This window comes from Ptychodera flava (genome assembly GCF_041260155.1).
Source record: "Ptychodera flava strain L36383 chromosome 23 unlocalized genomic scaffold, AS_Pfla_20210202 Scaffold_24__1_contigs__length_23054250_pilon, whole genome shotgun sequence".
NCBI classification, from domain to species: Eukaryota; Metazoa; Hemichordata; class Enteropneusta; family Ptychoderidae; genus Ptychodera; species Ptychodera flava.
This window is the reverse complement of record NW_027248278.1, coordinates 22,787,839-22,815,735: the sequence shown is the minus strand read 5'-3', so window position 1 is coordinate 22,815,735 and position 27,897 is coordinate 22,787,839. Positions and strand designations below refer to the sequence as shown.

Genomic DNA, 27,897 nt, shown 5'->3' with positions numbered 1-27,897 from the left:
AGGCATGATGGGGATGCCAATAACAGACACTGGAACAAGCTAAAAAACAAGCAAATTAGAACCTGCAGAGAAATTGTCACTGTTCAAGCTACATTAGCTGTAACTTGTGTGTCAGCATTGTTTGATTTATGTATCAACAACAGTTGTTGTTTTACATAATATAATATGATATAATTCCTAGTATTTGTCTCATCAATTATGCTACTTTCTTTTGTCAGGAAGAATGGTTGCTACACATGCTATAATGAAAAGCATACCATGAACTGATGTATGGAGTTGAACAAGAAAGAAACAAACAAAGCAATGTACTGTCATGCAGATTGTACGTTAATATGAATTCTAACATCACATTGAACTGTAAATTAACTACACACAGCACAATTTACAGCTAGTTATATTAATATTTAGTATTTCTTTAATAAACATGCACTAAGGTGTGCTGTAAAGAGAAAAATAGATCAAAACAAAACTAAAATGGGGTAAACATATATTGATATCTAAAAAATACTTGATGAATGGTTAAAGACCTGACAACACTTATCAACATGGTTTCCAATGAATGATTTTCCATGGTACTGCTGTCTGCAAACGTTAATGCTGTTTAATACTTTATCCAGCCGTCTAACGGTGTAACCAGCCTCAATGGGTAGACTCTTCCTGAGAGAAATAGCTTCTGCTTTCTATTGAGGAAACAATTGTAATAAGTTAATCATTTTAAATCCCCGGTTGTAATGTACTTGAACAAGTGCCTGCATATATATTGCAAAAGAAAGGAATAAAAAGTTAGTTACAGTAGTGATATTAACCTTGGAATCTGCCAGCTCTAACAACACCTGTTTTTCTGATTCCAAAGACTTGATCCTTGCAAGAGGAAGAGTATCGTCCTCGTCATCATCATCATCATCATCATCGTCTACTCTGCACACACTCTGTATTTCTTCTTCTTTCATTCTGACTTTCTCTTCCATATCTGCAGATTCAGCATCTAGCTTTTGAGATTCCTTTATTTTAGGAAAGTACATCATATACAAAACATGTAAATCAACTGTTATCATCTGTTATAACAATAAGTAATAATATTTCAGCCTTGAATGAAAAATCATCACCATGTAATGTAGTTGTGTTGAATATATGGCATGCATGTTTCAATTTACTTCTTAAATATGCACAAAATTAAGAACAATACATCCTAAAGATCACTATAAAGCATCAAATTACAAAGAATGTATCAGGTACATGGTCAAATTTTGTAGTCTACATAAAAATTTCAATTACCTTGAGCATGTGAATGTAAGTATCAAAGTGAGCTGGCTTCAGCAAGGGCTCATCTACATCTTCATTTTCTATTTGCTGACAAAACAGTTTCAGGTCCAGTTCACTGCAGGCTACTTCTAGCATCTGAAAAAACCTGAGAAAAATCCCTAGGCTGAGGTGGAGTCCTGGTACTGCTACCTGTGTAAAAAAAACAGTGTAGTGAATCAGTGTTGAAAGGCAGTAACTATACAGAGTAAGAGTGCTTCAATAACACTGAATATGGTCATTTTTATGAGTCTTGCACAACTCAAAAATACTATATGGTAGTGTCTGATGCAAACTATTTAGCTTATCAACTCAGTCTAAAGAGCTTTAGTTGCTAATTTTGAAATTTGACTCTAAGTCCACACTTGAACTAATGGGCAAGTATTGCAGCATGCTGTAAACAGCTGAATAAGACAGCTTTATAAAACAGTATACAAACAGTATACAAAAAAGTATAAAATTACCAAGAGTACACAGCAACTGCAGTGGATCTTTTGAAGAGGAAATTTGAGGGTAACAAATGTGTCATGCTATGAAATAAATTAATCTTACTCTATTCAATGGAATGTTGAAGTATGGTTTTCCAATACAATTGTGATATGTAGATGCCTTGGCTTTCTTACTCCCTGCTGCAACATACTTCCTATGATCTTCCTTGATCTGCTCTAATGTCCTGGGTTGGATATCTTGTTGTTCTGGTGGCAGTGCTGCTTCAGTTGATGTTACCAAGCACCACAGACAAAAATATTTGCCTATAAAAATAAAGTTTTAGCAGTCAAATTGCTTCATGCTAAAGAGGAAGGACAATGTTAGATAAACATGATCTACTACTTGTTGATATTTTGTCCATAGTAAACAAATAAAAGTCAACCTCATTAATATTTGTGGCATTCAAAACACTTTTTTAATCATGGAAAAGATATTTGAAAATTGAGGAAACAGCATAGTGAATTGTGCCTTACCAGAAGCACCTGACAAACCATACATCATTGCTAGGTAGAGATAGTCTCCAGACAAATGGGTGACTATTTGCTTTCCCCTGGAAAACAAAAAAATATAGTGATTACATTGTAACTGTATATTGGAATACATTCCAGAACAGTCATTGCATAAAATTACATAATACCAGCTGACTTACTTCCAAACATATCCATCAATTTCATTTATTTGATCTCCATTTATGCCATATGCCAATCTGGTATTGCTAGGAGTGTCAGCAGCACAGAAGATGTTCCATATCACCGTGTTTTCCACTGAGTTGGGATGGTCCACATTGCAAATTTGGAAAACCGATTTCATTGTTCCCGAACCCTTGTCCCCTCCAAATTTTAAAATAATCTGGTCTGGGGGCAAAGATGGGAACTCCACCAGCTTGTTGAGTCTGAAACAATATACCAGTCAGCCATTAGTTTGATAAATATATTGCACTGCTGTGTGTGTCAAATTGCTCCTTTGAAAAAAAAATTGTGGATGAAATGCCTTACAGCCATTATGTTTGCTTGTCACTGAATATTCTCACATATTTAAATGTTACATGTACAAACACGGTAAGTAATACTGATAGGTGTGTGGAGGGTTTCAAGGTCAACAATATAACCACAAGGTTGACCAGCTATGAAAGCATCATCCACCACTATAGATGGATGTGACACATATACAGAAGCTAAAGAAAACAAAAGGAAATCAGTAGTGAGGTAGGGTGGGATGGAGGTAGGTGTCAGGTAGGTCAAAACCAATAGTTGTTGACCTCATCCAAGGACCACCACACTCACAGCCTCAAACCCAGTCTATTCAAATACTGTAACAATAAAACATGCATTATTATTTACTATAAATTATGCAGGAAAGCTGATGTGCACTTGGAAATCTGGAAAGATCACTTGGTAGAGTGCAATATACATACACACATGCATGATTAGCTATTATTAGGAATATTAGAAAATATTAAATTAGTATTCAAGTAAATTTACCTCTCCAAATGATCAAGCCTGTCGATGACAGCTGCTGTCACATCTCTGATGGCAACACAGGGCTCAAGCCTAATTTCTGTCGACTGTTTACCATCAGGACCTTTTACAATGAAATGGAAAGGTAGACTCTTGGAAATTAACTGATATTGCCTCAGTTTTGCCTTTTCTCTGTCCCTGCCTTCACTGTTGAGTTTTATTTTCCATTCCTTGAACCATCTGACAAATAAATAAAAAATTCATTGTATATGCGGTGAGTTCAGTTTTGATGAAAGTACAAAATACTCACCAGAAAACAGAAAGCGATAAGTTATTCAACTGAAATATACATTTTATGTGTGCATGAATGTACTAAATATTAAATAAAAAAGGTCACTGGGCATCTTCAGGTAAATCATATATTGAGTCAGGAGGATTGCTTGCATTACTATTGAATTTCAAAGGGACAAATTAGTTATTTTTTGTAAAAATTGAACACAGAAAATACCTCCTTAATTTTCGAAGACTGTTCCATGACAAACCAATGTCTGACTTCAAGGTCAAACCACCATCATCTGGAATGTCTGGTGTGTAACTTGCCAATGCTGATTGTCGTTCTTCCCCTGGTAATGCCTTCAATTCTGCACAAATCTGAGAAGCAACTGAAGTGTTTTTGCCACTTATTTGCTGTCGTGTTTCATTCACGATCTTTGCCCTGTGCCTCAGTGTTTTAGAAGACACTTCTTCTGCAGCTTTTCTTGGTGCTGTCACTGGTTTCATGTGGAAGGGCTGCAATAATATATCATACATCATACAACAAATTGCATAAATTAATGGGTGATGTGCATCTTATTAGATAGCTTCTTCATTGTGATAATAATTGTCATTGATGGAGAGATACTGTTTTGCTAAAAATTTTCAGGCAAGATATTTCTGTCAGAACTATCACACATTTGTTACAGTTCAATAAATTTTAAGCTGACAGGTAGCTATTTTCTGGCTATTGGCCCAATAGCATATATGAGTATTTGAATATTTACAAATAGATAAGCTTACCATGCCTTTAGTTTTGAATCTTACTACCGGTACGTCTTGGTCAGATTCCGCTAACTGAAGTTTCCGCTTCACAACTTTGGTGGCCAGTTCTTCAAACCTTGGAATCTTTTCTATTCCATTTCTTTCGAGGAGAACTTCAACAGCCTCAATTGAAGAGATATCTTGACTGGAGGAAACATTTGTTTTACATGGTTCCTTCTCAGGGGGTAGAGCATAACTGTGCTCCACATGTATTGGCAATGGGGATTCCTTATACGTACAGAAAATCACATGTTCTGAGAGATTGCTCAAAGTACAAGCTTCTCTGCATCCTTTCCAGTCATAATCACAGTGTATCTGTAATTCCCCCATGATGTTACAAAGGGCAACTGGAATTCTGGTGATGGACATTTCTGTCACTCTCACTCTACAGAGTGGACAAGTTGGTGATGTCCCAAGCCATTCCCTCAAACAATCTGAGCAGAACAAGTGATTTCCCTCACACAGCAGTTGAACTGGGCAATTCAGAACCTCCTTGCAGATTTGGCATATATAATCTTGGCTAAGGGGGTTTAATATTCTGTCCGGGTGAAGGGGAACATCTGTTCTGTACCTAGGACCTGCTTTGTCGTCAATGATGTTGAAAATTCGTGATAGATCTGCTGTACTTTGATTAATCAACTGCTCAATCTTGCCACTGTTTGTTGTATCGACATCAACAGTTGATTTATCATACCTTGCCAGACTATTCTTCCGCCCCCTTTTGCCATAGTGTTCACAGACAAGACAGTTATTAGTTCTACTGTGTCTACACCAATCTACGATTATGTTGCTCACTGCCACTTTCTTGCTTCTTGCCGCCGCACTCAAAGCCCTGTCTAGCCTCCTCTTGCAGTTCTTGCAAAATCTTGTTGGGTGTACCCCATACTCGTCATTTTCCACAGACAAACCAAAACACTCATTCAATTCGGTTGAAAATTGAGAGCATGAATACTGTGTGCCGGTAAATTTGAGAGAGCACACTCGGCAGTGTGTCCGTAAGATTTCGAGATGATACTCATACGGTTTCGCCATGATACAGCCGGCAAATTTAGATTTGGCGCCACCCGACCACAACAGTGGTGTAAACAAACCTTTTGCTAACACACACGTCAGGTCAAAATCAGGTCGAGTGCGACAGAAGGCAACAGAGTGCGACGGCATGTCACATACATTATTTGAAAAACAACACTCGAAACTACACACAGAATTAATTTTGACACTCAGGAATTTTAATTAAACGAGATATTTGCTTACATAATACAAAACACACAAACGATAATGTCAAAACTTGCCTCGCAGCTACCGCGAACACGCTACCAGTACGATCAGTCCGACAGCTTGATTGTGTCACTCCATCACGATTAGCGTCCATGAATGCCCTCGCCGAAGATTCCCGAATACGTCACATCATTTTTAAGGGGCGATTTCTCCCTTATATGGCAGTTATCGACCGAAATGCGAACATGACGTAAGATTCGACTAAGACAACAGATCGCTCAAACAATAGAGGGCGTTTTAACTTCCGGTTGTTTGTAAAGCGTTTCTTTACTCCAACCTAATTTCCCATGTACGGCGTTCTGAACAGCCGTGCTAAGTAAGTGAATAGAACAAAACTTTTCGGATATCATATTTTATCTAAGCGTACACTTGTCGGTTCGGTGTGCAACCGTACGCAGACCGCCCATATTCTCCTTAAAACTAGTCAGAACAATTCTGCGACAATGATGGTGTCTCCCCTTCCACGTCCTTGAACCCGTAGCCGTGACAGTTGTTTTGTGATGTGTTCCGTGGTTGATGATTGGTAGAATTAATGTATCGAAATTTGAAGATCCACGTGACTGAATCGTGTGATTGTTAGGCAATTGACGGTGTGTAGGGGCGAGACGGACGGCAACAGTCCGCTAACCAAGGGAGCATCAGAAGTACGCAGTACATTGCATGCTTTCTGAGATTGAACCCCGTGTTTCCATAACTACCATGCGAAATCCGGCTTTGACCGATAATTCCTGTCCTTTTTTCGGAGGATAATTTCGATCTGCGTAGCTAATGTTATGGTTCAGATATTCAAATCTTTCGTGTTCGAAAGGATTATCGACTTACTGAGAATACTCAACTTTTGTTATTAGTTTACATGTACATAACCCAGCACACGGGGCGAAGCCAACCAGGTGAAAAATTCTGCGAGTCGCTCTCACCAGCGGTCGCAAGAAAAATCATACGTCGGTATCATTGCTCCGCCATGTTTATTGTTATTTGTATGACTAATTTGAAATTCATATCGCCATTCACTATTTTACGCACGAAGTCACGTCCATTCGGAAGCAAAAACGTGTACACACTTTCGATAGGATAACTAGCTCCAGGCCGTGAGATGTCTCCAGTTACAAAGTTTACCCGGTAAACTTTGTAAATCGAAATCAACATCAACAACGCGCGGTGATCGTTAACCGTTAAATCAATTTAGGCATACTAAAACATCAAATTGCTACACTTTGGGGGAGGGAGAGAGAGAGAGAGAGAGAGAGAGAGAGAGAGAGAGAGAGAGAGAGAGAGAGAGAGAGAGATAGAGGGGGGGGGAGAGAGGGAAAGGGAGTGGTTTATGCAGTCGCGAACTGATCATGGTCTTTAAGATGGATGGATGCAATGTCAGTGTACACATTTGCGCTGAACAGATATCGAAAATATACAGATACTTTCCCGTAATTTGACTTATTTTATAACAGGAGAAAAAAGAAAGTTTTGGAGTTACTCTTTGGATGTTCGATTCGCAAGTTTGCTAAAGTTAGATTATACTTACAGAAAATTGTCGCCGTAGTCTTCTGCTCAAAATAGAACGTTCTTAAATACCACGTTACTTATGATCAGTGATGTCATATTTTATTATTTTTCTAAATATAAATTAATTCACCAAGGCGTTAATTTCACATTTTTCAACGATTTTAAACCATTATTACTTTTTCTCGTCGAATTGAGAGGGTTTTTAGTAGTTCTGTAGACGAAACGATCGGAGATAGGAAAGTATCTTCAAGTGGTAATGGTACGACGTCTAAGCTGTCATTTAGCTGCAATAATTGTGCAGTTTGCAGTCCGCGCCCCAGGTAAACTAGACTTGGTTCAAGTCGGTTAATTAAAAAAAAATAAATAAAAATCATTTATGTGTCTCTTGTGTCTCTCCTATTTCGTACAAACCTACTCGGAATTTGGTAGCCCAGGCCATGTTTTCCCAGCGATTGAATGCGTTACTTTTTGGTCTGCGCAGTATATTGAGTTAGTTTCTGCCGGATTCACCGACTTGGACTTCTTGCAAAGTACCGGCGGCCAGACGGACTGTGTACACAGTGACGTCAAGCAAAGACAAAATGATTGACAGCTCCAGCCATAGTACTGGCCAATAAGGAGAACGCATGAACTTAGTGCTAGTGGCATCTAATAGGACCCTTTGATTTTTGCACGGAACAAGCCGCTTGACAACTTCTTCTTTCCATTCTTGAATAACCGGTGACGATTATTGCATTTTGAAACATGAGCCCCACAAACAACACAGATATTTTCAGGCGTTTTCGGTGATACAACAAAGGTCGTGCTGATGTTTTTGGAAGTGATCTCACTCGACATTTTGTCAGCAAGGCCATGTGAGTTTTATGCACGTCTCGCTTGGGGTCGTATTAGGTAACTCCCAATATGTAAAATTTAGTGATATCATCTTATGAATAATGCATAAGTACATAAAAACGGCATTTATGAATAATTTATAGCAAGCAAACCCTGCAAGAAAGCCAAGTCTGTGATTCCGAGTGAAACTCCCCTGTACAGCGTTCACCCGACTCATCGCGTCCACTCCTCCTCTCGCGCGCGTTTCACACGGAAGCAAAATACATATTATATTATATCATGCTACCATGCGCCATTCTGATTGGACGACAGCGGTGCTAAAATACTGTTTTAGCACTGCCAGGGCGGCGGTGCTAAAACGGGCCCTGAACTAGCATAAATGTTAATGCGGAAACCATTAAAGGAGAGTGCATTTAAACAACAGGGAAAATGTGGGGTTAAACCAAATAAATAAAATTAAAAAAAATATTGGATTTATGGAAGTTTTATTTTAGAACTGCTCTATGAAGCTATGGGAATATAATTGGCACTTTGCCATAGCGAGGGCTGTCTTGCCACTTTTTGTCGTCTGCTCCATGGATCTCCCAGCTATGGCTGAATGCGTTCATGAACTGACGGAGGAAGACTTCCTCAACGAAACGGCAGACCTAGTCGACCCAACTGGTGGAACCCGTTTTGCAACTTTTGCCGAGTCTGACCTCGACAGGATTGAAGCGTACAAAGATGAGAAATCTACCATAAAACAAACATCGTGGGGAGTAAAAATTCTCAAAGGTGAGTTACGACTTACGATCGATGCCACACGCTGATAATTTAGAACGCAATATTTCACAGTCTGTTTGCAATGAAAACAAATTTGACGACTTTCCTGTGCATTTATTGAAATATTTTCATGTGATTTCATTTATTCAGCATGGCTGTCAGAGAAGGGCCTGGACCCCGATTTTGAAGTTTTATCGACGACGGACTTTGCATCTACATTACGTAGATTTTACGCAGAGGCGAGAAGTACAGATGGTCACCGTTACGGGAAATCCGCTCTCTCCGGCATTCGAGCTGCCCTTAACCGGCACCTAAATTCCCCTTCGTATCACCGAAACATCAATATCATCCATGATAGAGAGTTTAAAGCGGCCAACAATATTTTCAAGGCACTGATCAAGCAGCTGAAATCGGAGGGACAGGATAAAGTAAATCACAAAACTCCAATTTCACGAAATGATCTACTGAAACTGGTTAGTAGTGGTGTACTGTCTACCCAAAATCCACTTTCTCTTGTACGTAAAGTTTGGTTTGACCTTACCCTCCATTTCGGCCGACGAGGTCGCGAGGGCTTTCGAAGTTTAAACAGAGAAAGTTATAGAGTGAGGGAAAATCATGGGCATAAGTATGTAGAGAGTACTTTCTCAGAGAAAACAAAAAATCATCCTGACGACAGCTATGAATAACAAGCCAAAATGTACGCCACCGGTTGTGAAAATTGCCCTGTTGCTGCGTTTGAATTATAGGCCTACCTATCGAAACTTCATCCCAAACAGTCTGCCTTGTTCCAGCGCCCAAATACAAATTTCGAATACTCAAACAACATTTGGTTCTATAACTCACCACTTGGTGAAAATAAATTGGGGTCTATGATGAAGGAGATATCGGAGGCAGCAAATTTGAGCATGATTTACACAAATCACTGCATACGGGCAACAGCGTGCACCTTGCTCGATTCGGCGGGAGTCGAAACTCGACACATCATGTATTTTACCGGTCACAAAAATGAATCTAGCGTGCGGTCGTATACAAATAAATTGACACAACATCAAAGTAAAGGAATGTCAGATGTTTTATCAGAAAGTTTGGGATACAACAGCTCAATAAAATCAGATAACGCTCCTTACAAAGTAAACGTTAACTTCGGCTCCACTGAACATGAACAGTCCAACTTACCTATCACTCTTGCCGAATCAAGCACGGTGCAACACACTCCCACAACTGCAACAGTTTGTCATAATTCTACTGCTAATGATGCTGCGTCCGGATTATTTCAAAATTGCACGTTTTCAGGTCCGATTAACATCCAAATTATCGGCAACAAATAGTTTTCATCCCAGGATGTTCTGTATGATCGAGCTCGGCTCTGACTTGCACCGAGTTATGGCAGTTCAGCGTGACCGAAAAACGTCACGGACTTTCATTGTTCTTATGTAAATATTACAAATATTGTTACTTTATTTGAATTAAATTGTAAAGTGAACTTTGACCTTTCCTATTTATACATCATTGTTGGCTTTTTGCAAAAAATCAAGGCGGTGCGTCGTTCGCCTTAATTGTGTGGAAGTCGATATGCGTGTACTGTGTGGGATCGGAGCTGTATTCCTTTGGTGTTTAATGCTTGGTCCCGGGCTCTCGTATTTTCATTCGCAATTTCATTTGTAACTTCTTCGTTTTCTGATGCTGTTTCGTTGAGAAAAGGGCACTGATAAACCACAAAATCAGATTTTTGATATAATAATAATAGCAATAACCCCCTCCGCATTCGGGTATACACTCGATTTTGGTACAATGCGCTCCATATAGCACTCGCCTATCGGCTCGTGCTATATGTCGCGCATTGTACCAAATCTCGTGTATACCCGTCTGCGGCAGGGGTTATTGCTTAATTATTGCGTTCACTCCACCAAACATTAACAAATCACAGACTTGAACAAAGTCTACAGGTAAGCCTAACTCGAAGCGGCGTCGTCGATTGACTAAACCTTAAAGTTTGTCATTACTGTTGAAGTACACCAGTCCTGTTATTGCTACAAGCATCGCGGGCTTCATGAAACGTTGTTTCCCAGTGTACTGGTCTAGCCGTTATATTCAGCTACGTACAATCTGTTTTTTATGTATGTAAACACATTGGCCTGTTTACAATCTCCGGTGCACACTAATCGTAACCGTAATTTACACAGACATAAACATTCGACCCCGGCCCTTAATGTCAAAGGTGAACGAAATGAACTTGATTCTAGGTATCAAGTCCCTGGCCTCCCTATAGTGTTTACCAAATTGAAAAAAAATACATTGCTAAAATCACACTTATCATATCTATGAGTTTCGTTGTATATTTCGTTGATGAGATGAGATGACGTGCGCCTTGTCGGCAGCCTCACACTTGAGCTCCTGAGTTTTGCTGTATTTCTCGTCTGCTTTCAACTTGAACGGAGTCATATTGATACAACGCCTGCACGAATATTCACTGACTTGAACTGTTATCACCAGAACTCGGTAAATTTCTTATTTATCCTGCCGTTTTGCAATAATTTTTGTCAACAAGTTTGTCTGAACTTGGCTTCATCTTCATACGTACGGCCAGTTGCATTCATATGCTAATTTCAAGTATGCAATACCATCGGAATCTGTTACACCTGTGCAACAAGTTCACTGCCAATACGAGATTGCCTGAAGCAGTGTGGTCTGTTATTAAGTTATGTGGTCTCCGTGCCAAACCACCCACCCATAGAGGGAAGAGAGCAGGTGCCCGAAAGGGTATTGTCAAACCTGTAAGTTTTTCAAATACCAGCTCAGAAGCAGCCAATGGAAATGCAACATCTCCACAAGATTCTAGTCAGGCTATAACTACTGTCATGAATGTCTTCAAACCTCAGAGGCAGTCGCGCTTTCGTTCAGTACATGCATCTAACCTCATCACCGTTCCGTAGGAATCATTATTCTGCAAACGACGTAATATTCATTTCACAATATGGAATGCTCGATCTGTAGACGGGAAACTACAGTCCGTCTCTGATTCCATCATTGAAAACAACACTGATGTATTTGCAGTCACCGAGACATGGTTTAAAGAAAGTGACAACAACATTGCAGCACGTCTTACATCATCGCTAAGTGGTTACAACATACACCAAGTTCCACGTGTAAAACAAAGAGGGGGCGGCATCGCTGTTATCACACGTTCCACCTTAAAATTCACCCAAAATAAGACTTTTTCTTTCAAGTTTTTTGAGATCATGGATGGTAACCTGAATTTTCTGTCGTCTGTGGTTCGCTTCATAGTTGTTTATAGGCCACCAAAGGGTACTATTAACGACTTTCTAAGTGAATTTTCCACCTTCCTTGAGACTGTCATTTGCTCGGCTGGAAGATTGATCATAGTTGGCGACTTTAATATTCATGTTGACAACCCTGCCAACCCTGATGGAGAAAGGTTCTCTGACTTGCTTCATTCGATAGGACTTCGTCAACATGTGATCGGTCCAACGCATACCAAAGGCATACATTGGATCTTATTATCACTAGATCGGCTGACCATTGCATTTATGACATCGAATCGGATTGGTGCTTGCCATCTGACCATGCTGCTTTGCATTTCTCAAGCATATTTACAAGACCACAGCCACATAAACTTCTCCGATCTTCAAGGAAACTTGCCAACATTGACATCGACATTTTTCAACGAAAGATTGCGTCATCATTACCTTCAAGTGACTTCGGACCACATGTATGTGTGGACGAACTTGTGAAGATGTACAACAATGCAATGACATGGGCCATTGATGAGGTTGCGCCTGTTGTTAACAAGTACGTCCTGGATAAAGCTCGTGCTCCTTGGTTATTGAAGATCTGTTACCGGAACGTCGGAATCTCCGTCAGCTTGAAAGACAGTGGAGGAAGACTGGTCTTGATGTCCATAGGGAAATGTTTAAATCTGCTCGGAATCAGTACACGGCCAAACTGCGAGAAGCACATTCATCGTTTCATCGTAGTCGTATTGCTAATGCTGACACTAAAGATCTGTTTGGAATCATCGATGACATTGCCGGCACTAAGCGTGCACTAGCTTCAACCATTCCGGAATTGGATCCTGTTGAGTTACCTGATATCTTTGCTAAGTTTTTTCATTCGAAGATTGAGCAGATTCGTGAGAAGATGTCATTTGTTCCACCATCTGACATTTCTGTTCACTCTAGACTCAGTTTATGTTCCTTTGAACCAGTAACCATTGAGTTTGTAGAGAAATTAATCAGTTCATTACCTTCCAAATCCTCAAGTCTAGATCCAGTACCAACAGTTCTGATAAAGCAGTGTATACACCAGGTATCGCCAATAATTATGCATATAATTAATACCTCATTCATATCAGGTGAATTTCCACAGTTGTGTAAATCAGCCATTGTACGTCCCTTATTGAAGAAACCGGGTCTTGACAAGAATGTTTTGAAAAACTACAGACCAGTTTCGAACTTACCATACATATCTAAGTTGATTGAAAAATCTGCTTTAACTCAAATCAATTCACATCTGGCCAACAATAATTTATTTGCGAAATGTCAGTCAGCCTACCGAGAAGGTCATAGTACCGAAACCGCTCTCATTAGGGTCCAAAATGACGTATTGAGGGCTCTTGACAAGCGGGATAATGTTATTTTAGTTCTTCTTGATTTGTCAGCCGCTTTTGACACCATCGACCATAAAATTTTGATACATAGACTTCGTCACAGATTTGGTTTTAATGGCACAGTTCTTAAATGGATTGAATCATATTTACAAGACAGAACGATGAAAGTGAGTGTTGGGTCGGTGGTGTCAGGAGTACAATCACTTGATTGTGGTGTCCCCCAGGGTTCCGTACTTGGACCCGTGTTATTCACTTTATACACAGCACCTCTTGAGGACATTATAATTAAACACAAGCTGGAAACTATGTGCTATGCTGATGACACCCAGTTGTATGTCGTCTGCTCACGTGATAATTTCCCCTGTGATCAGGTTGAAAGTTGTATTCGGGAAATTCGTCTGTGGATGAGCAATAACATGCTTGCTCTCAATGAAGGTAAAACTGAGGTTATCAGATTTTCCTCTAAGTTTGTGAAGGGGAATCAACCACGGGAGTGCGACATTCAAGTTGGTGATGTCGTCGTCCATTCTTCACCTACATGATTCATGTATGTCTATGAAACCACACATTTCCAATTTATGTAAATCAGCATCATTTGCTTTGTGGAGAGTAAGTAAAATCCGACACTTTTAGATCAAGACTCGACAGAAAAATTAGTCCATGCCTTTGTAACATCTAGGCTTGACATAGTCTTCTTTATGGTCTGCCTTGCAATCTACTCAATAAGATTCAGTTAATCCAGAACTCGGCAGCACGTGTACTTTCTAGAACAAAGAAATCAGATCACATTACCCCTGTGTTGAGTAGATTACATTGGTTACCCTACAGAAACGTATTGAATTTAAGATTCTCTGTATTGTATACAAGATTTTACATGACATGGCCCCTGTATATCTTCAGGAACTATTAACCATTTGCTCTTCTGGTCGTGCCTTACGTTCTTCCGTTCATGGTGCAAATATGCTCCATCAACCCATTTGTACTACAGCTTTTTACGGTGACAGGGCTTTTTCCCGTTTGTGCTCCACGTTTGTGGAATAGGCTGCCATTTTTATTGCGTTCATGTTGCTCTTTTAGCAGTTTTAAAGCTAATCTTAAAACTCATCTTTTAAACAGTATTTTTAGATCTTTTTAGAACAGTTTTGTACTGCGCTTTGAGATGTTTTTACATGTAAAGCGTTTTTTTTTTTAAAGTAATAAATATTATTATTAATTATACCGGTTTTTGCAAACCCATTATAGTTTCATCTACACGAGTAAGCCTACAAAATCACGGGAATGAGCGAAGAGGTCCCTCCCGGTGGGGTGCGAGGAGTTTCTGGTTGCTAAATTTAATAATTTTAATGATTAAAGTTTCTGTGGAAGCCTGGTAATGTCACATTGTACTATTTATTGGGAATAGATACCGTATTCACGTACGTTGTTCTGTGTGTCTACCGATGCTTTGTAATCCAACAGTAATTTGGTCGTCTTCTCTTTACCCTCCTTTGCTGCATAGTGCAATGGTGTATTGCCATCCTGCAGAAAAAGAATAATATAAAGTTTAATTATGAAGTGAAATAACTGACAAGGGCACGAGTTTTGCAGTCAGTAGGCAAGAGCCTGTAATGTTTTGAATGAAGGTAACTGGAAAGTCTTGCAGGCCTTAAAGGAGAATAATAAACACTGTAGAAAAGCTAACGTACAAAGTAGAGAAGTCTCGCAAATGCTTTAAGTCACAGAACTGTGCATTTTTATGTGACATGCAGAAGACATGACCTTGTTATGCGTAAAACCAATAGATGCATTGGTCTAACTTGGTTGTTGAACTAATAATTAAAAAAACAATGTATCCGCATTCTTAACTAAGGGAGGGCACTGTGGGAAGAAACGGAGACAGCTGCCCACGACTTCTGGCCTCAAAAGTAGGTCAGCACAAATAAACATGACCAGTAGAGGGCGGTGTCTCCCATGCTGTCAGTGTGGATAATTATGCAAAATTACTCCAATTCTGGCCTTTCGTAATGTTGCCTAAATTATACAGCAGGATATACTTAAGCAATGCTATATCCCCTCAAGGGCCTTCATGGACGAAAGCAAATATCACACAATATAATGTTCGAGGCGAAGGCGAGTACACTATGAAGTGCAAAGTTTGTTAGGGTCCATGAGCCGGAAGGGGATATATCATTGATATTATTTTATAGTTTTGGCAATACCAGTGAATTTGTTGATGTAGAAAACGAATTTAAAACGAAACATTAACTGATATTGAAGCCCCATGAACATCATCGGGCATGATCGGCCCTGAATGTGTATAAATTTTGCATTTACATACACTCCAATCTACACTTACACGCATACGAGGCGCCAAATGTAAAAAAAATGAATTTACACAATCAAGCTCTTTTTAGAGATAGAAGAGGTGGAAAATGTATATATATAGAGGAATTATGTATATATATATATATATATATATATATATATATATATATATATATATATATATATATATATATATATATATATATATATATATATACATGTAGAATGCATACATACATACATACATACATACACATATACACATATACACATACATACATACATACATACATACATACATACATACATACATACATACATACATACATACATACATACATACATACATACATACATATTTTTATACACAGACTAGGTGGAAAAATTTTACATATACAAACTCGTTCTGAAGACACACCACGCTGGGAAGTTTTATACACAGACTCGGTTGGAAAATTTTACATACAGCCAGCTGGGAAGTTTTATACACAGACTCGGTGGGAAAATTTTACATACAGCTAGCTGGGAAGTTTTATACACAGACTCGGTTGGAAAATTTTACATACAGCTAGCTGGGAAGTTTTATACACAGACTCGGTTGGAAAATTTTACATACAGCCAGCTGGGAAGTTTTATACACAGACTCGGTGGGAAAATTTTACATACAATCAGCTAGGAAGTTTTATACACAGACTCCATGGGACACTTTTACATACAGACTCGTCTTGGATTGATACCTTGTGATGCTTGTGCTCAGAAAGCGTGATTGAACTCTGCCCGGTATCGTACGCGGCTAGAGCTAGCTCTGCATGGCAGGGCTGTGTGTTACTGGCGTTATACGGCCTCCCACCACAAGAGCCACTATGGGAGGCCGTATAACACCGGTAACACACAGCCCTGCCATGAAGAGCTAGCATAGTGCTAGCGCTTATGCTATTCAAGTGCATTTGAACTTTCCGGTTTATTTTGTGCTAGCGACAACAATGACCGTGGTATTGCTATCACGAGAGATCACCACTGATCTGGGCTGTTCCAGAAGAAAGGACATGCGCTAGGCGTCGACCACACAGTGCTCGTTCACTGCAGGTCACTGCAGTCGGCTGTGCAACCTACTTTCGCAGTCTACAGAGTTAGAGAATAAAGACAAAAAATTAATTCGGAAATTTGGTGCAATAAACCCATGCACTATGATGGATGAGGCAAATTTGTGCAACAAGACAGCAATTCTTGGTCCTGGACTTTCCTCGGGGCATTCGACGCAAGGAGTGGCGGTAGGGCCTACACAGAGCATGGTGCTTGGTTGTGTTTAATACGAGAATTAGAAATGATCAGATATTCCAATTCACCAGTCAATCAGCGACACTCAGCCGATAGAGTATATGAGATTCATCGAACATGGCATGGAGTAGAAAGAGATCTCTTGCGACCTCCATGCCGTCTTCAATGAATCTCATATACTCTGTCGGTTGAGCGTCGCTGATTTACTGTGTTTTTGAGTGTCTGATATTTTCTAATTCTCGTAAACACAACCGTTGTATTAGGGACTGGTCAGTGTCTTCGGCCTAGGGGGCGGTGGATTATTTTTGCCGATGTCAAAAAGTGGCTGAACCCCCATTCCAACTTTCAAAAACAGGGTGACCCCACATTCCAACTTTCAAACACAGGGTGACCCCCCTGTGTGAAACAAAGATTAACAAAAGGTGGAATATAAATTGAATAATTCAGTATATATATATATATATATATATATATATATATATATATATATATATATATATATATATATATATATATATATATATATATATATATAATTTTGGGGGTATATTTTCAACAATCAGTCATTCTGTGTTTTAATGAAATTGGTGTCATGTCAGTTGTAAGATAGGAACTTAAAAGTGTCTATTCTAAAGTTTGAGTACAGTATTTTGAATGAGTTGTATGTATTCCAACTCTCTTTATGCATAAGCAGATGTCCAGAAACTATTGTAAGGAAAATGTGATTGAAATATTAGTGCATGTTGCTTCTTATAGAGAAAACAGAAAGTATCAAGAACTTGCCATGCTTTTCATATGAAGGGCATGCTGAAAAATATGTTTGATATTTTAAAGAAATGCGCCCAAGGGCGCGCCAAAAAATTTTAAACATACATATATCTCAAATATATATATGTCAAATATATAAAGTTTTGCACTAGGACAGGGCTCTAAAAATATGTCTTATTATTATTAAAGTAACGCGCCCGAAGGGCGCCCGAAAATGCAACTCAATGCTGAAATTTGTGGCTGGCACAATGCATTTTATTCAAGTATGAGCCCTTGTTGAACTTTAAAAAACACACTGACCCCCCCCCCCCCCTTATTGGGCATTTCAAAAACATGGTGCTCCCATCACCAAAGTCAAAGACAGGGTGACCCCCATGAATCCACCGCCCCCTGGCTACGCAACTGACTAGTCCCTTAGCTACATGCCCGCGTGTACCTCCATACTCCTTGTGTCAAACCCTGAGTAAAGTCCAAGACCTAGAATTGCTGTCTTTTTTACTCAAATTTACCTCCATCCATCATTGTGCACGGGTTTATTGCACCAAGATTTCAGTATTAAATTTTTGTCTCTATTCTCGTAACTGTGTAGACCGCGAAAGTTCGTTGCACAGTGACGGACTGCAGCGGTCTCAGTGAACGATCGGTGTATGTATGGTTGACGCCGTTGTATGGTTGACGAGTAGCCCTGCGTACAGGTCTGTGTGTTCCCGACCGTATAACGCCGGGAACACACCCGGGGGAACACACAAACATGTACACAGGGCTAGGCTGCAAACAGCCCAGATCAGTGGTGATCTCACCTGATAGCAAAACCACGATCATTGTTGTGGCTATACCTTACTAGATCAAAATAAACCGGAAAGTTCAAATGCACTTTAATAGCACAAGCGCAAGCACTATCCGGGAACACTATGCGTGTATTGGCTTTCGTCTTGCCAGGGTCTAGCCGCGTACGATACCGGGCAGATGTTCAATCACGCTTTCTGAGCACAAGCATCACCAGGTATTACACTCAATCCAAGACGAGTCTGTATGTAAAAGTGTCCCATGGAGTCTGTGTATAAAACTTCCTAGCTGATTGTATGTAAATTTTCCAACCGAGTCTGTGTATAAAACTTCCCAGCTAGCTGTATGTAAAATTTTCCCACCAAGTCTGTGTATAAAACTTCCCAGCTGGCTGTATGTAACATTTTCCCACCGAGTCTGTGTATTAAACTTTCCAGCTGGCTGTATGTAAAATTTTCCAACCGAGTCTGTGTATAAGACTTCCAAGCGTTGTGTGTCTTCAGAACGAGTTTGTATATGTAAAATTTTTTCCACCTAGTCTGTGTATAAAAATTCCCAGCGTGCTGTGTCTTCAGAACGAGTTTGTATGTAAAATTTTCCAACCGAATCTGTGTATAAAACTTCTCAGCTATAGCTCTCTTCAGAACGAGTCTGTATGTAAAATTTACCCACCGAGTCTGTGTATAAAACTTCCCAGCTATAGCTGTGCCCTCAGAACGAGGCTGTATGTAAAACTTTGCTGTGTGTAGTTGTATTATCGAGGCTGATATATATAAACCTTTTGCAGCTGTGCTGAGCTGAGTAAGTTTCTTACATATAGAACCTCGTTCTGAAACAGCGATACTTCATCAGACCGAGGCTGATATAAGATTTTGCAGCGCTGTCAGATACTGTAGAAGTCAGCAGCAGCCTCGAAAACGAGGCTTAATGTAAAATCTTCGAGCTGTATCAAAGTCCGACGTACGTACGTATGTATGTATGTATGTATGTATGTATGTATGTATGTATGTATGTATGTATGTATGTATGTATGTATGTATGTATGTATGTATGTGTATATGTGTGTATATGTGTATGTACGTATGTATTCAACATGTTTATATATATACATAATTCCTCTCTATATATACATTTTCCACCTCTTCTATCTCTAAAAAGAGCTTGATTTTGTAAATTAATTTTTTTACATTTGGCGCCTCGTACACGCACGTCTAGCACGATAATATGAGCAGTACACTCATGGTTTGATTGGGAAATACAAAAACTATGTAATTTGGAAGGAAACGAAACGTAATTATATCTCTGCCGTCCATGTCGAACTTGAATCGTCTTCTTTCAATATCAGGCAATTTAAAAAGTTAAAACACGTGATATGCCAGTCATCAAGAAAACAGAGTGTCCATGCATCGACATCAATGCCTTGTTCAGCGAGCTGTCAGGTATCAGCTGATCAGCATGTGTCGCTAGTAGTAACGGTACAACATCCAGTTACAAACAATATCAACAGAGTTCCACACTTCCATTGAAATGTTTACATTTCATTAATAATTGCGTCTATAAATTTAATTTCCGATGGCTTCTTGACGATAGCTATTGTATTTTGGCGACCGGGGAAACGATGTAAACAGGTGTTTGGAAGGTACATTTGACAAACATACTGGCGAGGCTTTGTCGGCAAGTAGTCGAAACCGATTATGAAAGTTATCGCCCATTTAAAGATGCATCAGAAAAAAATTGTAGCCCGGCAAGACAATAGATCAAGGGAGATCGCATGGTCGTTATGATTGTCGGTTGTAGTTGCACTTGGACCGATATTTTTCTTAGCTCCAGAATCATTTCTGTAGATGCTATCTGACAATGTTAATGACATCAACTGCCGTTGTTGGTCCGTCGATGGCTGGTTTGAGTAGCTTTTCACGATTGCCTAGTTTACATGGTCACTTTTGTAACATACATAATATGCCGTGTGTCAAACCCAGCATCATCTAGGAGTTTGCAAGCGTACTGAGTTCTGCTTCACTTACTTTATACTGCACCGTTGACACTGTAGCGCATCGGGCGGGACGTCTGAGCGACAGCAAGACAGAGGAGACGACAGGTGCATTCGGGAGGACTCAACAATTTTGATAAATCGTAAAGAAACGCATTTTATCGATATTTTGCACCATTATCAATATTTAGTTGTATGTTTTACATGGTTTACACAATAATTTCTCTCCCGTTTAAACGCTTACTTCTTTATTCGTTTACAAACAAAAACTTTGTATTGTTATGCTTACTGTGGGGGCTTAATGCTGGATAATCTGATACATAATCAGTAATAATCAGGATGTATGACGTCATAAAATTCAAAGCTATTATATAGTAACAATACAGAGGCTTTATATCCTGGTGATTTGTCTGACATGTTTAATAGTACGGACTCATAGTGCTTTCTTATTGTGATGTAACATGCACACGTACAAAGCAAATATTCTGTTAAATTTAAAATCAATAGGATCAGTGACAATTCGCGGCCAAAAGATTTCGTTGGAATAGGTACATATCGACATATCAGTATTTCAACAATAGCCTCATTCCTTACTTGATTTTAAAACTTTACTAAATGAAATGGATTTCAACATCAGGCGGGATGAGGTCTTCAAAATTCTCTTCTGGTTGTAAATGTCTTCGCCGAAGGCGTTTCGATTGGTCACGGTTAATTGAAAATAAAAAGAGCGTAGACAGCAGCAGTCAGATGTTTGTGTCCGTCATTGCAAGCTGGCGATTGTTCTCTCGCCAAGTGATGACCGTTGAGGGCGCTTGCTCCGAACTAAATTTATACCTTATTGATTGACGTGTAAATGGGACATCGCTTTGATGGCTGATAAGTAACATTTACAGAGCAACTAATCGGATCCCCTTAGGTTTAATAAAATACACGTGTAACCCCTGATTTGGCTTTCTCACTGCAACGTTTTCGGTGGTCCATTGCTATCACCGCCCCTGATCCGAGTCTGACTTAAAAAAAAACCCGTGAGAACAGTTCCCTACGCCCCATAGCCAACGTTACTTTAGGAAGGAGTCGAGGTGGACTTAAGTCCGATCTGGTACTTAACGTTCGAAGTGCGTGTGAACGTATCGAAAAATACCGACGTGGCAAAAACGCCCCAATGTGGCGAGTTTTAGGCATATTATCGTTGTAACCTATTGCCTTTGTTCTGATGTCGTTGAGTTTAACCATGACAAATGTATCCTACTAGTACGCAGCCGAACGTGGTAATAATTGGTCCAAAGAAGAAGTAGCGCTTTTGCTTGCTGTAAGGCGAGAAGAGAGCATCCAGAAATTGATGAACGTCGCTTCCAGAGAAGATGCAGTTTATTGAACAGTAGCAGACGAAACATACAGCAGCCAAGCCCCTGGGGGTACTCCCATAGAAAAGGAGTACGGGCATGCCCCCCGAATGGTCCACTTTTTCACTAAAAACCCCTGAACATGCATTGATTTTTCATCGTTGAAACCTTAAACAGATAACAAAGAAAAGTTCCCCTTCATTAGAAAAACATACACATGCAACAAAATAAAGATGAGAATTTCCAGACACTGTCCAGGAAAAACCGTAACAATGAGTAGTATTTTTGGGATATTCGTGGTAGATGTTTCCATTGGGTGGCACACCCCATATGACAAGAGAAAGAGTATCCCCAGACAGTCAAAAAGATTTAAGAGAAGCCCTGTCCCTGAAATTAAAACGAGGAAGTCAACATTCGAAGGTATAATCGACCACAATAACAGAAGCGACCGAGGAAGGAAGACCATACCTTACTCTGATGAATTTGTGAAATCTTGGTCGATCACCCGGCAGTTAATCCATAAGCCATTTATGTTGTTGCCTTGATGCCTAACATTACTGTAGAGGGGGTTTAGGTCGGGTCACTTTCAAAACAAAGCGTAAGGACGCAGACAGTTTCCTCGGGCTAATGCTCTGTATTTGCAAAGCGTCAACATAGACCTTGCAACGCCCAAGAAACTCACATTGAGAATAAGAGTGCAGACACACTCCTGTATTCGGATTCCGTACACTGTGCATGTCCACATAAGTAAATACCGTAATTACATAACACTTAACTCACGATTGACTGTCATTTAAGAATATTTAAATATATTTCTTACAAAGAAAAACTATTTCGCACATTGCAAATTTTGGAATAGTGAAATAGCACAGCTTGTCAGTTCTCATTGCAATAACTTTACATCAGTAAACCAGTTTTTCAGTCTCTTTTTGTACCGTATTATAGTTTTCTCATTGTTCTCAAGCTTATGGCGAACAAGTGTAACACCTTATGATCTAAATCGGGATTTTCTGATATCATCGTTTCTAGATATGTTAAGGCAAAAATGTTAATTTTTTAAAGATCATTTTAAGCGCTTACTGCTGTGATTGTTAATACTTTGGCATACGTGCTTTAGGAACTGAAGTGGTAATTTAAAATGCATCATGATTTTTATTGATGAGACGAACTGACCTCGGATATCTCAGGTTACTGCTATAGTTGCAGAACCACGAATGAGTTACTCAATATATTGAATGAAAATATTTCAATTTCTCTTTCACAGTTGCGATGACCAAAGGTAACGAATTCTTGTCAAATTCTAGCAATTCCGCAGTGACTCCGAAATTAGTGCTCTATTTATGTGTGGCAGCCGTCTCGAGAAGGGAAAAGCTACTTTGGGGTTTTAAGCTATCAAATTTAGTTATTGAATCTCTGGAGGATTGAAAGAAACGGGTATCTCTGAAATTATCATTGGTCCAGACCGATTTTAATGTCTGGTATTGCATGGCTGAAGGACTGATTGAGAAGCCTCGGCCATTGGTTTCCGTCGTTCCGTCGCCACTGAGGATTTCATAGACAATAGTCTAGTCGACCGAACCAGCATGGTGATGCCTCAACTGCACAAACGGAGTCAACGACAGGAGGCCAGTGCATTGTTTTGTAAATTTTGCTCAACTCATAGGTGGTAAATGCAGTCAGCTTGCCAAGGTGTCTCACACGAAACTTTTAGTACTTTGATTGGAATTTTTGTAGTTTAGAAATTATTAATTGGAAAGAGAATGTATACGTCATAGTTGACAACTGATATGCAGAACATAGGCCTAGGGGTCATACAATTGTTACAACAGCAACTTTAACAACCAGGTTCACGTTTTGGGAAAGGTGTCAAAACATTTGGCTGATCTAACATATTTGGAAAAACATTGAGAACAGTAGAATTAGTCGATGTATTATAAACCCAAAAAGGCAAGTTTCTGTGTGTGGAAAAGTTTTAATGGACAAGAGAAATTTATTTTAGTAAATACATTTCAATATTGCTATGAATAAAATAAAATTGCCTTAAGTCTATATTGAAAATTTGAAAATTATGAAATATAACTTTTGTTTTCGCGGGGGTGGGGATAGTTAAAGGACAACCAGAAAAATAAAACATTCTTGGAGGGGTATTTTATTTTTCAAATTGTGTAGTACAAAGATGGAATTTCCGTTGGACATTTTATTTTTTGTGCAAATGAATTTGGCAGTTTTGTTCTTTAAAGATGTAATGTGTTGAGGAGAAGATATCAATTATCATACACCTTCAAAGTGTGCTGTCGGGAGGGATCAGCCTGAACGGAGGGTACCAAATCTGCATATTTTATCGTGCTCGAGAGCCTCGTTTTCGCTACTTCGCTGAGTGAGGGAGTGTGTGTGGGAGAGAGACCGGCGTACGATCTCAAAAACAAAGCTGTGAACTCAAACAGAAACTTATCCTTCTTCTAACTATACCGATTTTGATTGACAATAAACCATTTATTCAGATTTTTCAAAGTATTTGACCAGAGAGTGCAAAATTGTTTTACGATGGCTCAATTACCGTGCCAAGGCGGACGATCGAACGACGTATTGGAATCCAACTTTTGCCGAAAAACCTAATTTTAATGGTCGTATAGAGCTTGAGCCAAACTGAAACTTTCAGAAAATGTTTCTTATAGTATTGATAGTAAGTGGTCCAAATTTTAGGGCCGTACAATACATTGCATGTATTTGCGGCATGATTAAGTGACACCGTGTATAGACCGGTGTGCGCATTGAATTGTGGCTCGGGCGTCCATGCTGCCGAGTACGGAAAACGGACAACGCAAGTGTAGCTGTTTTCCGCTGTTGTTCACGGGTTTCCCATCACGTGTACATAAATAAGACACCCTACACTCAGTGTTACAGTTTTCAGACATTTAATGACATGCTGTTCGTTTTACTCACTTTGCTCTGTATTGATCGCGTTTTACAAGTCATGGTACTGCATATTAAATCAAGTGATGCTGCTAACCCGTTTTGGATAGTTTTTTGTTTTCGGTACAAGCTATTTTGGGCTACAAACTTGGCGAAGTTAGCTACACCATACAATAAAAGGCGTCGAAAACAACAAACAGAGACAGTCCATGTCCGATATGTAAGCGCCATACACGTCGAAATATAGTTGCGTCGTCCATGGATTAACGTAACTAATTTATCACGAAAGTTTTCTTAACACACCAAAATTGAAAATTGGGCTTTGAAGTTTCAAAATATCAATATTTATCCCCTACAATAATAATCCAAATACGACGTCCGATTACTACGCATCTCAACATCGGGTAAAAAATTTGACAACTTTTACCATGGATGTAAAAAATCCATGCTTTTACCCTCTAAATATCACTTCCGTCGTGTTAACAGTTTGAGGATAAACACAATAAAGTTTCGAAAGATATGATAATAAGATTTTGTTGTGATTATCATTTATGAAACGGCTTTGGGCGTAATTCACCATCCTGTCCGATAACTATCACACTGAGTGTAGCACTATTTCTTAGAATGCTTACACAAGCACAACACATACACACAAATAACGTACTCAGTACGTCCGAAGTGAAGGCCGCCATGATGGAAACGCCTATTCACGGGTCAAGTATAAATGTCTGTTCAGGCTGGGATACACATCTCTCTCTCTCTCTCTCTCTCTCTCTCTCTCTCTCTCTCTCTCTCTGTCTATCTATCTATCTCTATATATAACATCTCTCTCTATCTATCTATCTATCTATCTATCTATATATATATATATATTATATATATATATATATATATATATATATATATATATATATATATATATAATATATATATATATATATATATATATATATATATATATATATATATATATATATATATTTATCTTTCTTTACAAAAAATTCTTCTTTCCTCTTTGAATGTTACGACTAAACACACACATGTAATGCAAAATTGGGATGAACTACAAGACAATCCAATTTATCATCCTCTATACCAATAATATGACGTCGAATCGCAAGACTCCCCAATACTCTATCCTGAAGAGATTGACACATGTGTTACATTCAGTCTAAGTTCCTTGACGAATGGATCTCCTAACGAACCCAAAAGTACAATCACTGCGGCATTTTTATCATTTCGCGTAGTGGAATGCCCTGTTCGCGGGGACACACTCGATTCTCGGAGAACAAAATCGATCTCTCCAATTACAACTGACTTATATCAGTAAATAGAACATCTCTTTGCCGTTACTCTGGTGAGTCTTATTCACAAGGAAACGTACATTTGCAAGAGATGTAATGACAACGTATGAGGCTATATGCTGGCATGGTACAACTTGATGAACACTGTGATTAAATAAACCTAAAAGAATATTCGCCTTGCAGCTGGCCGAATAATATAATTACGCTCCTATTTCCCTTTCGAGTGAATAGCGAATAGATAATTCACAGTCAAGCAATAAGATAAAACCTCTATGCACCATTGGTACTCAAAGCGTTGCCCGGCGCAGGATTTCCATTGTAAATTTCTTGTCTTAGCCCGATTGTTTGGAGGATTTAGGACTGCAAAATCATAATTGATAATAAGGCTAGCAATGTGTCAGTAAGTAAATCATAGACTTCTCGTATTCTGTCATTAAAATTATGAACACTTTCTCTCCACTGCAAATATTTTCCATTGTGTCTCTTTGCTTCGTTTTTTTTACGCATTGCGCTATTTTCAGATCAAGTACTAATTTCCTCGGCGATAAGATTTGTCGATCGTTTCGTGATTGTTACAAATGTAATGTTTGTCTGAGTAGTGTTTATCCGTTTTATTAAGACTATAGACCATTTCGGTGGTTCGTGTGGTGGTTCGGTGGTTGGGTGACTTCGAAACAAATGCCAATCTCGATCACGCGGGTCCGTAAGCCAGGGTAGGCGATCTTATTAACAGCTATAATATCAATAAAATAGATGCTAAGATGTGAATGGTTCCAGAAGTAATTTGTTGGAGAACAGATATCAAACACTTCTTCTTCAGTTATAGAGTAGGGGCGAAGGTTACGGGGCGCCAGATTTACTGTCGTTTTGATGGGTAAGCCTAATTCACAAGCCACGATCCGCGTGCCGCGAGCCAAGGTTCACGATGCACGGATTAGCATGTTAAGCTAGAAATAGGCGCATCTTCACTCTAATGTAATTCATCGATTCATTTTCATGGATAAATCAACATTCGGGCTTCAACGCCGCCTTCCAAATGCAGGAACTGGTGACCAGCGATTGAGTGTTTACGAATTCTACATCAAGGGGCATATGCAGAAAGGGACTCGAGAGAAATTATAGGGAGGGAGGGCCAGTATTTTTCAAAATCACATTGCCCGTAAAATTGTAACTTTAAAAATTGATCAATCAAAATTCTGTACAATAGTATTGTAAGGAAAGGTTGCTATATTTCACATATCTAGGTCTAAGGCCGCGAATATTAAAAAGATTTTTACAATATTATTTTTGGAATTTATGACCTTTGACCTGCCCTATCCCCCCTCTGCAACTAAGCTATGGCTTATCCTACGTAAAAGTCAAAGACGGCTTGCGTCTATCGAACTGTGACTGGTATGGGACACCGACCTTCGACCCTCAAATCATCCTGTACCTAAATATTATGCACATCTATACATTAAATGATAGCTAACAGAGGTGGAGGTCTGAAGTTTACTGGACGGAGATGATTGTTTACTAAGATTTCTGCTAAAATATCAAGCGACCAGGATGACATTTGACCTAGCCAATATTGCTATAGGTCTGATTTTTAGTGGACAGCCATCATGGGACGAAAGTATACAGCAAAAATATTAAGTAACCAGGATGACCTTTGACCTGAATTTAACTTATTTGCCAGCATATTATGCAACAGCCTTCATAATTGTTGGGATGAGGCGTCTCATTATGAATTAGTAAATATTTGTCAAATAAAATATTATTGATGTTGAGTATAGCACGTACAGGGACGGCATAACAATTGGGGAGAGTCACTTTTCTCAGCATCATTTTGAAAAATTCGACCTCCCTGCCTATAAGTTTTTTCAAGTCCCTTACCGGCCAGCACATG

General features: G+C 39.2%; 3 protein-coding genes across 4 annotated transcripts in view; all 3 read right to left on the bottom strand.

The window, feature by feature from the left end:
• Positions 1-27,897, bottom strand: part of LOC139124992 (death-associated protein kinase 1-like) — a 353,067-nt gene that overhangs the window by 250,942 nt on the left and 74,228 nt on the right. The gene's annotated exons all lie outside the window — the stretch shown is intronic.
• Positions 1-27,897, bottom strand: part of LOC139125093 (26S proteasome non-ATPase regulatory subunit 10-like) — a 107,049-nt gene that overhangs the window by 61,934 nt on the left and 17,218 nt on the right. The window contains exon 3 of the mRNA XM_070691200.1: positions 14,743-14,841. Within this exon, the coding sequence (XP_070547301.1) occupies positions 14,743-14,841 (99 nt within the window). The remainder of the gene's footprint in view (positions 1-14,742; positions 14,842-27,897) is intronic.
• Positions 443-6,473, bottom strand: LOC139124632 (uncharacterized). Of its 2 annotated transcripts, XM_070690759.1 has the most exons (8): positions 4,302-6,473; positions 3,754-4,034; positions 3,270-3,485; positions 2,438-2,680; positions 2,262-2,338; positions 1,852-2,051; positions 1,276-1,452; positions 443-1,001 (listed from the first exon to the last, which is right to left on the bottom strand). In XM_070690759.1, the coding sequence occupies exons 1-8, from the start codon at positions 5,481-5,483 to the stop codon at positions 681-683; spliced, it is 2,697 nt and encodes an 898-aa protein (XP_070546860.1). In that variant the 5' UTR covers positions 5,484-6,473; the 3' UTR covers positions 443-680. The 2 variants fall into 2 exon arrangements, with proteins under 2 accessions (XP_070546860.1, XP_070546861.1); XM_070690760.1 differs by lacking the exon at positions 443-1,001 and having other exon boundaries at positions 1,317-1,452; positions 1,940-2,051.